This window comes from Lycium barbarum, chromosome 11 (assembly GCF_019175385.1).
Source record: "Lycium barbarum isolate Lr01 chromosome 11, ASM1917538v2, whole genome shotgun sequence".
NCBI classification, from domain to species: Eukaryota; Viridiplantae; Streptophyta; class Magnoliopsida; order Solanales; family Solanaceae; genus Lycium; species Lycium barbarum.
This window is the reverse complement of record NC_083347.1, coordinates 116,045,437-116,059,099: the sequence shown is the minus strand read 5'-3', so window position 1 is coordinate 116,059,099 and position 13,663 is coordinate 116,045,437. Positions and strand designations below refer to the sequence as shown.

The 13,663-nt window shown below is 36.4% G+C and overlaps 1 protein-coding gene across 1 annotated transcript; it reads left to right on the top strand.

Moving 5' to 3' along the window:
• Positions 1 to 11,107: 11,107 nt before the first annotated feature.
• LOC132620365 (uncharacterized) lies at positions 11,108 to 12,378 on the top strand. The gene is made up of 2 exons (XM_060335030.1): positions 11,108 to 11,843; positions 12,170 to 12,378. The coding sequence occupies exons 1-2, from the start codon at positions 11,192 to 11,194 to the stop codon at positions 12,208 to 12,210; spliced, it is 693 nt and encodes a 230-aa protein (XP_060191013.1). The 5' UTR covers positions 11,108 to 11,191; the 3' UTR covers positions 12,211 to 12,378.
• The last annotated feature ends 1,285 nt before the right edge of the window (positions 12,379 to 13,663 follow it).

Genomic DNA, 13,663 nt, shown 5'->3' with positions numbered 1-13,663 from the left:
TCAACCTTAGTTTTCTGGGATAAATTTAGTCAAGTGGAGGTGTTTGTAATCGGTGTATTGCAAAGGTTGAGGGACTACGAGAGTTAGTTCCTAGGTTGCTACTGTTGTAAGGGTGGAGGGATTACGGAATTAGTTCCTAACTTACAATAGGTTGTAATCTGAAGTTGCTCGTGTAGTGGAGTTGAAATCCTACTGGGGTAGGTCGTGCTTTTAATTCCTTGAGCAAGGAGTATTTCACGGTAACATCCTGTATCCCTTACATACTGCACTGCATAAGGGAGCTGGTACACAACCAAGTCCCTCCATATACTGTTTGGTGGACGTACAGCCTCGAAAAAAGGTTCTCTAAATGTGAGTTCTGGTTTAACTTTGTGGATTTCCTGGGCACATTATACCAGAAAAGGGCATCAGGATTGATACGTAGAAGATAAAAACTGTGAAGAGTTGGTCTAGACCCATGACACCGTCGGAGGTTTGTAGTTTTCTAGATTTGACTGGCTGTTATAAGAGGCTTGTAGAGGGTTTCTCCTCTTTCTGCGCCTCTAACGAAGTTGACTCAGAAGGAAACTAAGTTCAGTTGACCGATGCTTGTGAGTGGAGTTTCCAAACATTGAAGGATATATTGATTTCAGCAACAGTTGTTGCACTTCTAGAAGGGTCTAAAGGCTATGTTATTTATTGTGACACTTTCAGCGTCGGACTGGGTTGTATGTTGATGCAGCACGGTAAGGTTATCGCTTATGCTTCGAGGCAGTTGAGGAAGCACGAGAAGAATTACCCGATTCATGATTTAGAGTTAGTTGCAGTGATTCATGTGCTGAAAATGTGGAGGCATTACTTATATGGTGTTCATGTTGATATATATACAAATCATAAGAGCCTCCAGTATATTTTCAAGAAAAAAGAGTTGAATTTTCGTCAGAAGTGATGGTTAGAACTGTTGAAAGATTATGATGTAGACATTCTATATCATCCAGGGAAGGCAAATGTAGTTGCCGATGCCCTTAGCAGCAGATCCATGGGTAGTTTATCTTATTTACAACCAGAGAAACGGGAGTTAGCTCATGAGCTTCACCAGTTGGCTAACTTAGGAGTTCGATTTTTGGACTCGAGCGATGCAGGAGTTACTATTCAGGATTCAACAACCTCATCGTTAGTAGCCGAAGTTAAGGAGAGCCAGTACGAGGATCCCATGCTAGTCCATTATAAAGATACAGCTCCCCAAAAGGAGAAGTCGCCATTTGATTACTGAAGATAGAGTCCTCAGATATCGAGGCAGATTGTGTATTCCAGATGTTGCAGGGTTACGCCGACAGATTATGGGAGAAGCTCATCATTCTCGCTATTCTATTCATCCAGGGAAAACGAAAATGTATCATGATATTAAAGAAGTTTACTGGTGGGACGGGATGAAGAGAGATATAGCTAAGTTTGTAGCTTAGTGCCCTAATTATCAGCAGGTTAAGGTTGAGCACCAGACGCCCGGTAGGTTGCTATAGATTATAGAGATTTCGACTTGGAAATAAGAGGCGATCAATATGGATTTCATTATAGGCTTACCTCGTTCTCAGCGTAAGTTTGATTCAATAAGGGTGATTGTTGATAGGCTCACAAAGTCAGCGCATTTTCTACGTGTCAGAACTACTTATTCCGTCGAGGATTATGCGAAGTTATATATTAAGGAGATAGTGCGACTTCATGGTGTTCCAGTATCTATTATTTCAGATAAAGGTGCACAATTTACAGTTAACTTCTAAAGATCTTTCCAGAAAGGATTGGGAACACAAATGAGTCTTAGTACAACATTCCATCCCAGACAGATGGACAGGCTGAGCGTACAATTCAGACACTTGAGGATATGCTACGAGCATGTGTGATAGATTTTGGAGGCAGCTGAGATGATCGCTTACCACTTATTGAGTTTGCGTAAAATGATAGTTACCACTCCCGCATTCTGAAAGCTCCGTATGAAGCCTTATATGGACAGAAATACAAATCACCTATCGGCTGGTTCGAGGTTAGGGATTCTAAGCTAATAGGATCAGATTTGATCCAGCAGGCAGTTGAAAAAATTAAGCCTATTTAGGAAAGGCTATTGATAGCCTAAAGTCGCCAGAAGTCTTATGCAGATAATCGACGATGAGATTTGGAGTTTCAGATAGATGACTGGATATTCTTGAAGGTATCGCCAATGAAAGGTGTTATGAGATTTGGCAAGAAGGGAAAGCTTAGCCCTAGGTACATTAGACCTTACAGGATTATGCAAAGAGTGGGCCAGGTGGCCTATGCGTTAGATCTCCCTCCAGACTTGGAGTCTGTACATCTGATTTTCCATGTGTCCATGCTTCGTAAGTATATCGGAGATCCTTCTAGAGTCGTACTTGTTGATGATGTTCAGATTACAGAGCAACTATCATATGAGGAAGTCTCTATTGCCATCTTGGATTGACGTGTTCCTAGGTTGAGAACCAAGGATGTGGCATCGGTAAAGGTACTTTGGAGAAACAAGAATGTGAAGGTGATGATTTGGAAAGCTGAGGAAGATATGAACTCGAGATATCCTTATTTGTTTCCGACTTCAGAGCAGATGCAGACTACAGGACAATCGTCTTCAGGTATGTATTATTTATCAGCAACTCTTATTAATCGTGTGGGGCCATATTTATTATTGATTGTTGTGCCCTGTATGGTATTATATGGTTTGGGTTGCTGTGTGGCAGGTTGTAGTGGTACAGTTACAGATGAGACTCTGCTAAATTTTCTATAAGATTCCTGAGAGTTTAACATTCGAGGATGAATGTTTCTAAGGGGGGAAGGATGTTACACCTCGTAGTTTTATATATTGAGATTCGTCGTATGTTAGTTGCCATAGTCTTGGACACCGGGGCTGTTTTTGAGGTTATACGAGGTTAGACATGCCTATCTTATGTTTATAAGGGTTTAAGTTCATGTTTGGTAAGTTATGGAAGGATTAGAGATTAAGTGAATCGAAGAGAATACGTTTCAACAAAAGTTGGTTTTGGAAATGTGAAATACGGACCGTATTTATAAGATATGGTCCGTATTTTGTGATATGGACCATATTTAAGGATTTGAAAAATTAACAGCGAAGGCAGATTTTTAGGTGGTAGTATAGGGACCATGATACGGTATGTATAAAATTATACGGACAGTAAATTGGCCATATAATTTTATACAGTCAATATATACAGACCGTATCTTTATGGCGGTGGATTTTACTGATTTTATATATTATGACCTCCCTTCATTCTTAAGTCATTTTAACCCAAACCCAAGTTCATATAAGCTCTTGAAACTTCTTCCATCATATTCAATCACTTCCCCAAGCATAAATCAAAGATCAAAGTCAGAATCAAAGAGCCTAGGGTTTACAAAGTATTGCTGAAACTTGTCTCCTATTCTTGTAGAAGCTTTGGAGGATATTTCACGGTGAAGTGATCTTGGAGTTGAAGTGTTCTTGAGTTCTTGAGGTAAGAATTCATTTTATTTCCATGTTTATGAGTTTATGTGGTAATTATGCTAAGGTTTGAGGGAAAGAAATTGGAGGAAAGGTTCAAACATGAACTTGATGTTATTTTGAGTTGTAATTTAACTTGAGCTATGATTGTTAGTGTGTTTTGAGCAAAATCTTGTTATGGGGGATAATAGTTAATGTTTAGGGTGTGTTGAGGTTGTATTTGGTGTGTTTGGAAGAAGGAAGTGTTGTATACAAACATATATGGGGCTGCTCAATTGTATATTTTTAAATGTTGTGAATATGAGTTTAAAGAAGATCATATGAGGTTGTTATGTAAATTGTTGGTTGTGGATTTTTTGGTGATAATTAAGAAATAGGGGAAAGGTTGCCCGTTTCACTTTAGAGTCGAGTTATCATTGATATACTTGATATACAAACGCAATCTAAGTTGTATATGTATTCTTTTGTTATAGGATTGGCACTCTAGTGGTGATAAGCTTGTTGTAGGATTATTTGGATGGTTTGATGTATGTTAAGGCTGACTTTCCTTCTTTTTGGCATGATCCTTACGAACAGAACGAAAACGTAACGCTAATCCAAAATGCAGCGACGGATCCAAAATTTAAGGATTGTGGGTGCAACTAAAAGATACCTACATTTAATATTACTAGTCTCTACGAACGTGCCTTGCACGTTATTTCCTATCAATCTCTCAAATGTTAGATGATACTTGGAATTACATATTATTTATTTTATAAGGTACAAAAATATTTTTTGATCTTATCCACTTAATACTTTCCATTATCAGTTATGTTTTTACCTGCGTGGAAAAACAATTATGACTAAAATAACCCAAGATTAGGAATTGAGCTAGTGACCATATATTTTATTTATTTTCATTATACTGAAAAATATTATATTATGCAAAATCAAAAGAATACCAAACATTTGTTTGCCGAAGAAGTTAAATGTATATTAATAAAATTAAAAAAAGGGTAAATGTGCAAATATACCACTCAACTTTGCGATTTAGAGTAGATGTACCCCTCATTCAAAAAGTGATGCATATACACAAATGTGCAAATATATCACTCAACTTTGCGATTTAGAGTAGATATACCCCTCGTTAAAAAAGTGATGTATATACACCCCTGCCGTTACACAAATGGTGCAAATATACTCTTTTCGCTGACAGAATTTAATCATTTAACTTGTTTTTTAATTAAAAAAATATCAAGTGGCTTTAAAAATCTAAGGCTTTCAAATTTATATTTTTGGAAAGAAGTCTTTCCATACTCAATTTAAATTGGAAACACAGGTGATAAAGATAAATTGCACGAGGTCTAATAGTACTAAACCTAAAATTATACAACTTAGTTAAGACATTAACACAACTCAATCCTTTTAATATTGAGACTCAGACTCTTTGATTAATCAGATTGGAAGCCGAAATTCAAGAAGTTTATAGTCTTTATTTTAATTTCTATTTTCAACTGTTATATTCTTTTGTATTTACGAAAATGGTCGATAGAAATATGATAAAATTAGACTAAAAAGATATATAAGTCGATCAGTATCTTAGGGATATTTTCATACTTTTATAATATAGATAATAAAAGAGTATAACATATAACCAAAACCAACTTTATTGAAAAAGTTTGACACAATCAAAGGATAAATTAAATTGAACATAACATTCTGAAATCACAAAGTGATGCAATTAAAGATGTAAAATCACTAGATTAATGCAACAATATTTAACATTTTTTTCCGTGATGATATGATTCACTGTAAACAAAGATAACTAAAACGTTGCTCGTATTTGATATGACTTTCATGGCATTACCTTTTTGTACTCCCGTTCATATCCTTTTAGAATTTTACTTTGGAGTCCGAAATACTAAAGAATAGGTACATAGGAAGTTGAAACTTGATTGCGATTAGAATTCCATAGAAGTTAATATTAGGGGAAGTTTAAATTACAATTTTATCCAATACAAAATTATATTTTGAAGAAATAATTCTTCTTGAAGGGTATAACAGTCGTTTAATATTTGAAGGATATTTTGATCAACCAACATTTATATTCATGCTTTAAAATAAATTGATTATTACCAAAATTGAAATGTTGAGCAACAAGTTCGAACACAAGTCCCCTGCCACCCAAGCCTTTAAGTTCCACCAGGAAATCAAAGCACCCAATTGTCTTATTGTTTTCTAGGGTGCTTTTTTAACATTTACAACCAAATTTCATGTATTTCTTATATAACTGTACCTAGTCTACGTCGGATTTAACAGGTGGTGGAGCAACACCAAAAAGCACATAGGTCCGCCCTTGGCATAATGGTTCTATTCTTAGTAGCTAAGGATGTTCTAGGTTGGTTCATATTGTAGAATGTTATTTTCAGTAAGTCTTTCTTCAGATTCAGTATGATTTTCTAGAGTCACTTGTTAATGAGAATGCTATCCCATAATGATGTTCGGAGATATAACGACCTTTAGTCACTCCGACAGCTGGTCACATGATGATGATGATGCCCACAGAGGCCGATATGATACAATAGGATGCTCACAGAGGCAGTTCAGACATACAGGTTGCACTCATTTCATCTTATGTTCTCTTATGTCTCTTTCATGTTACTTTCATGCCTTACATACTCAGTACTTTGTCCGTACTGACGTCCCTTTCTGGGGGCGCTGCGTTTCATGCCCGCAGGTGCAGATAGACAGATTGGTGATCCGCCCCCGTAGGCCGCTGTTCAGCTGATATTGGAGCATTCCCCTTGTTTCGAAGTTGATGTTTTGTTTTTGATATGTTATTCTTTTGTGTACATAAGGGTATGGTGGGGCCCTGTCTCGACCCTATTATGTCAGATACTCCGGTAGAGGCTTGTAGATAGGCATGGTATGGTTAGACTTGGTATGGCCCCTTTGATCTATATTTTGCTGTATAGTTTTTCATGACGGCCTAGTCGGCTTGTTTAGTTTTGTCCAGCATAGTTAAATAGTATGTTTTCTTGGGCTCATTCCTTTTTCAGCATATCTCTTATATGTTTTTAGCAGATTTTCATTTGGTGATCCCGACGTCCATTCTTGTTTATGATCATGATAGGGAAGCTTATTTAATGGTGCTCGGTAGGTAGAGCCCGGGTGCCCATCATGGCCCTCCAATTGGGGTTGTGACAAACAAGAACTTCAGGATCATACTTTAATTGAGCCAAAGCTCCGATACCATGAAAAGAATGAACCTTGGGCCTAACTCAACCCTAAAAGCTAGTTCATGAGGGAGATTGCCCAAGTCCATATAAGGAACCACCCACTCATTAACTACCGATGTGGGATATTTTTCATTCTTCAACACCCACCTCATGCTCAGAGCTGGACATCTGATGCATAGGCAATTTTAATTTGAGGGCCACATCGGGCGAAATGGATCCTGCTCTGGTATCACGTAAAGAATTAATATTGGATGAACAAAGATAACTTGAGCTCTTTGTATATTTCAGTACATACTTTGTTACAGGGATAGTACCATTTATACACCAAGGTAGACTAAGTAGGATAGTCCTATGCAACGTCTATACATGTTTAGTACTTGGACTCTCATCTACAAAAGTATTGGACTTATCCTAATATTACTAAATCACACACGACTCTCCTAGGATAGATACAATTGCTGCTATCACCGTATGTCTATCAATAACCACAAGATTCAAAGGACATTCAATACATTATACACATCTTTAATTTAGGATCACACGATTAAAAAATCTATCTTTAATTCTTAAACTTACTAAAGTTGGACGGAGGGAGTATTTGTTTATTACTTCTTCAAATACCGTTATCGCTTGTATGATGGAGCCAAGACCAAGGTAAAGACAGTGAGAGGAGACTCAGAGCACTTTTCAGTCGTGATGGGGTTGCACCAGGGATCAACCCTTAGCCCATTTCTATTTGCCTTGGTGATGGACAGACTGTCGCGACAAATCCAAGGTGAGGTGCCAGTGTATGTTATTCGCGGAGGACATAGTTCTAATTGACGAGACTCGTGGTGGAGTTAACGCTAAGCTGGAGGTTTGGACATAGACTCTGGAGTCTAAAGGGTTCAGATTGAGTAGGACCAAGACATAATACTTGGATTGCAAATTCAGTTACGTATAGCATGAGGCTGACATGGATGTGAGACTTGATACTCAGGTTATCCAAAGGAAAGAAAACTTCAAGTATCTTGGATCTATTATCCAAGCAAATGATGAAATTTACGAGGATGTCATACACCGTATTGGTGCAGGATGAATAAAATGGAAGCTCGCATCCAAAGTCTTGTGTGATAAGAAGGTGAACGTGCCGAAGTGGTTATCGGCATGACGTGGGTTCTGCCCTCGCAGGTTCGAATCTCGCCGTCCACATTTTTATTAGCATTTTCAAACATATTGCTCGTCGGTCTGTTTGGGGAATTTAAACCCATATATAACGAAAACGTCTTACAATCCAAATGTATCAAATAATTTATATTTTGGTGATATCACAAAATATTTGACCATTACTATATGTTCGGGACTATTGTCATAGGTACGTTTTTGAAGTCTAAAAGTAGCATTTTGCCCGCTGTATATTACTTTCTTCTATGAATTAAAGCATTTATACTCATCATTAAAACACAAAGAGAGAAAAAGACGTTGGCAAAGGGTCAAAAATGCCCCTTATTTTAGGAAAAGGGCTAAAAATATATTTCATTACAAATTTGGGTAATAAATATCCCTCCCGTCATTAAATTTTTCAAATATACCTCTGTTTTAAATGAAATCTTCAAATCCCCCCAAAATAACCCGATTTCATTTTTAAACCCGCTCCATTTAAACCCGATCTAACTACATAAAAAACCCATATGTGACCAACTTGTTCCTGAGTCCTACATCTGGAGCCACTATGCATAGGAGTGGGTGGCCCATATGAATTTTTTTATTTAGTTGGGACGGACTTAAATAGAGCGGGTTTAAAAATGAAGTAGGGTTATTTTGGAAATTTCCGTTAAGAGAGGGGTATATTTAAAAACTTTGATGGTAGGAGGGATATTTTTTATCCAAATTTTTAAAGGAGGATATTTTTAGCCCTTTTTTCAAAGTACTGGGGTGTTTTTGACCCTTTTCCCGAAAAAATTACTATTCCTTCTGTTTCAATTTATTTGTCTTAGTTACTTTTTGGATAGTCAAATGATATTTTCTTTGACTATAATTTTTTCAAATAACTTTTATATATTTTAAATTGTTAATATATATAATTTTTAAATATTTAAATTTTATTTAAAAAAAATAATTGAAGATTCTATATTTGAATTCACAGTGTTTTTGACCCTTTTCCCGAAAAAATTACTATTCCTTTTGTTTCAATTTATTTGTCTTAGTTACTTTTTGGATAGTCAAATGTTATTTGCTTTGATTATAATTTTTTCAAATAACTTTTATATATTTTAAATTGTTAATATATATAATTTTTAAATATTTAAATTTTATTTAAAAAAATAATTGAAGATTCTATATTTGAATGCACGGTAAACATTAGTTAATTTGAAAACATACTCCGAACCAGCCGAACAAATTGAAACAGAGGAGTACTATCTTTTAATGTGGTCAGTATAGCAAGTATACCGCTCTTCTTAAGACATGGCAAATGAGTAAAGATGATGAAAAAATTCAAAGAACTCTTCAATTCCCAAAGAAGAAAACGAAACGAGTTTTTTTTAAAAATCACTTCACCTTATTGTTTCATACATCAAATTCACTTTTGCTTACAATATTTTTCCTGTTTTCAAAAATCACAGCCTTGGAAATTTGCTTAAGTAACACATACTAAACTCCCTCCACACCCAAAAAAAAAAAAAAAAAAAAAAGAAAAACTCAGAAGAAAAAAGAAAAGGTAATTAAAGACTTTCTTTTTCCTTCTTTAATTTGTTCTTGCATGTGTAAGATGTGGGAGTGATGATGATGTTTTGTTTGTTTTGATCACTATTAGGGAAGATGGAAACTACTACAAAGAAGAAAACAGACTACCCCTAAGTTGACAGAGTTTGTGTTTTCTTGGTCTTTAGGTGATGTGCTGAATAAAAATCTTTACAAAGACAAGGTTTGAATCTTTCTTCTTTTCCATATTGATATGCATGCCTTTAGAGTATTTCTAGTATAGTGTTTAAGTTACATTTAGTGACCATGTAAGAATATTTATACAATCAGATCATTTACTAAGGTAGATGGTAAGCTTGCAGTGAAAATGGTCTATAACTTGTTATTACAGATTAAACTAAACTAATACTGTAAATATACATGTTAACAACTTTAATCCTTTTGAGTATTAAACATCGCCACCCCCCGCCCCCTCCCAACCTCCCCACCCACCCAAAAAAAAAAATTACTGACTCTCTTACATTTTATGTGGCGAGGTTTGAAGTAGCGATGGTTAAACTACTTAAATTTAGGTGTGAATTCGAACCTACATTTTTTATTTCTTTTTGAAATAGTTAAGTAATAATTTAAAATGTTGAAAAAAATATTTAAGAGAATCGTAATCTTAGAAAAATCTCCTTGACTAAGGCAATAGTGTCACATAAAATTGACATTCAGAATTTTATGATCAGATGTTACCATACAGGCTCCCGGACTACCATGTAGCAGCCTGGACTGGGTAATCTGTTGGATTTACAAGTATTCATGATGATAAGTTGATAGATGAAGAAGAGGAGAAAATATTACAAAAGAAAAGGGCGTTGAATCATACAGAAAATGCCAACACTGAGACAAGAAGATGTATATCTTCCTCTCCTTCTAGAGAAACAGGTGGCATGCTAACAACCAACAGATCAACATCTGTTGGATTTAATCACAACCATACAATTACATAGGATTCCATGTACAGCTAATTATAGTTAGTTATTTTTTATTCTTACCTGTACAAATCATAGCTAGACACGTATGTACTTTGTTATTTCTCATTTCTGCTCAAAGTTTGTATATATACAGTGCGTATGGGAATAAAACAGTAACAAAACTTTTCACAAATTCTCTCAATTTCTATATGGTATCAGATTAGGAATATTCGATCCTATTCCTACTTCATTCTTCATTTCTCACTTTCTTTCTTCTTCACTCCCTTTGATCCAAAATGGCAGATGTTCTTGTTGGAAATGCCACTGAATCTGCTCCTGCAGCTACTGGATCTACTCCTCTTGATTCCAGTAGTCCTTTCTTTCTCCATCCATCAGATTCACCTGGTATGACACTAGTCAATACCACCTTTGATGGTCGTGGCTTTGCAGGCTGGAGGAGAGCTCTTCTTATTGCACTCTCAGCTAAGAATAAACTTGGTTTCATCAATGGGAGCTGCAAATCACCATCTGTTGATTCTCCCTCTTTTTCACTTTGGACTCGATGCAATGATATGGTCACTTCTTGGTTGCTTAATTCCCTTTCCAAGGAGATAGCAGCCAGTGTGCTTTACTCAAAAACTGCTGAGAGCCTTTGGACAGATCTTGAAGATAGGTTTGGCCAATCTAATGGGGCCAAACTCTACCACCTGCAGAAGGAAATCAGTGACTTAGTGCAAGGTAACAGTGATATATCAGGTTATTTTACAAAGATAAAGCTATTATGGGATGAACTTGATGCATTATATACCACTGTGACCTGTTCTTGTGACTATAAATGTGGAGGAAAAACTAAAATGTTGAAGTCTCACCAGGATGAAAGGCTTATTCAGTTCTTAATGGGACTAAATGACACCTATGGCCCTGTGAGGAGCAACATACTCATGATCTCTCCTCTCCCCAATGTCAATCTTGCTTACTCTCTCTTGATTCAAGATGAGAAGCAAAGGGAAATCTATGTCAACTCTCAGTTTCCTGGAGATTCATCCTCTTACTTGGCAGTTCAGCAACACTCTTCAACTAATAAGCCTCAGAACTATGAGTATAAAGGAAAGAGGAACAACTTAATTTGCTCACATTGCAAGAAACCAGGACATTCTATTGATAAGTGCTACAGAATAATTGGGTTTCCTGCTGATTTTAAGTTCACAAAGAATCAGAAATTCCAAGTAGGAATTAAAAGCAATGCTGTGCTAGGAACCCCTAACGCACAACACACTGTGTTTCTTAAGGGAGAAGAAAACCCTTTTACTCAAGAGCAAATCAGTCAGCTGCTTCAAATTCTTAAACATACAAAAATTGGCCATCCAGGGGTAAATGCTAGTATGGTTGAGTGTACTGGAAACCCCTTCACACCAGATCAGATTTCTAAGTTGTTCCAGCTTCTTCAGCTGAGTAGCCTGGGGGTTTCAAGTTCAGATGTGAATGCTAATATGGTTCACTGTGCTGGTAATATTTTCAATGACCCTGTTGCTTATTTTACATATATGAACACTGATTCTTGGATCATTGACTCTGGTGCATCTGAGCACATGTCATATGATGCCAAATTTGTCTCTAGCCTTAAACCTTTGCCTTCTCCCCTTTTTATCAATCTTCCTAATTCTTTTAGGGTCAAGGTAACTCATGGAGGTTCAGTTACATTATCTCCTAAATTGATTCTTCATAATGTTTTGTTTGTTCCATCTTTCAAAATCAATCTAATTTCTGTAAATAAATTTTGCAGACAGTTCTCATGTATCCTAAGTTTTTCTTCTACTCACTGTGTTATGCAGGACCTTTTAGTGAAGATCCCTCAGGTTCTTGGTCAAGCTAGAAATGGCATCTATGTTCTCCAGTCACCTGTTTCTCAGCTTCCAAGTTCTTCTAAGAATAGCTTAGGATTACTTTCCAGTTTTTCAATTCCTCCATGTAATAATTTCAGTAGTTCTGTTTCTTTAAATTCCAACTCCAATGTAATGTTGTGGCACATTAGATTGGGACATTTACCCATTTATTCAATGAAAAGCCTGAGTTTCATTTCATCATCTTCTACTCTTGATTGTCCTTGTGATGTTTGTCCTTTGGCTAGGCAATCTAAACTACCATTTCCTACTAGTTCTATCAAGACTAAGTGTATTTTTGAATTAATCCAGATTGACACATGGGGTCCTTATAAATCACCAACTCATAATGGTTACAAATATTTCCTTACAATTGTTGATGACTTTAGTAGATGTACTTGGACTTATTTACTTAGTACAAAGAGTAATGCCTTCTCCATGCTCAAACATTTTTTGTCCATGGTCGAAAGACAATTTAATCACAAAGTGAAGGTCATACGATCTGATAATGCTCTAGAATTAGGTAGTGGTACTGTCACCTCTGAATTTTTTAAATCCCAAGGCATTTTTCATCAAACTTCTTGCATTGGGACCCCTCAACAAAATGGTATCGTTGAGAGAAAACATAGACACCTTTTGGAAACCTCTAGGGCACTTTTGCATCAATCTAAATTACCTATTTGTTATTGGGGGGAATGTTTGCTCACTGCTACGTTCTTAATAAACAGATTTCCCTCCTCTGTTCTTAAAGGCAAAACTCCCTATGAACTGATTTTTGGTAAACCTCCTACATACAACTTCCTAAGGTAATTTGGATGTTTATGTTTTGCTTCTACTTCTCCTCAGAATAGATCCAAATTTTCCCCTAGAGCTAGAACTTGCATTTTCATTGGGTACCCCCAGGGTCAAAAGGGATACAAACTTCTAGAACTCTCCACTAGAAAGATTTTTATCTCTAGAGATGTCCATTTTCATGAGTCTGTGTTTCCCTTCTCATCTGGATCTATTTCTAATCCTATTTTTTCCTCTTACCCTCCTAGCCCTGCTTGTTTTGATCCTATCACCTCTGATGTTTTTCAACTGGATTCTAATCCTCTTATTGTTGCCCAAATTCCTGATTCTAATCATCCTGCAACTCCCCCTCAACCCCCTCTCCCTCCTCAGTCTCCCATTCTTCATCCTGAACCCCCCATTGCCCCTCCTCCTATCCCCACTAGATCCTCAACCAGAACAATCAAACCTCCAAGTTACTTGTCTGATTACTTATGCAATTCAGTTGTCCTCACTGACCTCTCTTCATGTTTCTCTACTGCTGTCACACCCCAAGTTTTTCCTGTTTCTGCTCTTTCTATTTGCAATCAACAGGTATTGAATTCTATTTCACAAATCAGTGAACCTATTAGTTTTTCTCAAGCTGCTGTTGACACCCAATTTTGTCCCTCCTTA

Excerpts from the sequence above, each read along its gene's own strand:
- LOC132620365 (XM_060335030.1), top strand. The coding sequence starts at position 11,192 with ATGTTGAAGTCTCACCAGGATGAAAGGCTTATTCAGTTCTTAATGGGA. Across the intron at positions 11,844-12,169 it reads TAATATGGTTCACTGTGCTG|GACCTTTTAGTGAAGATCCC; the intron begins GTAATATTTTCA and ends TGTGTTATGCAG.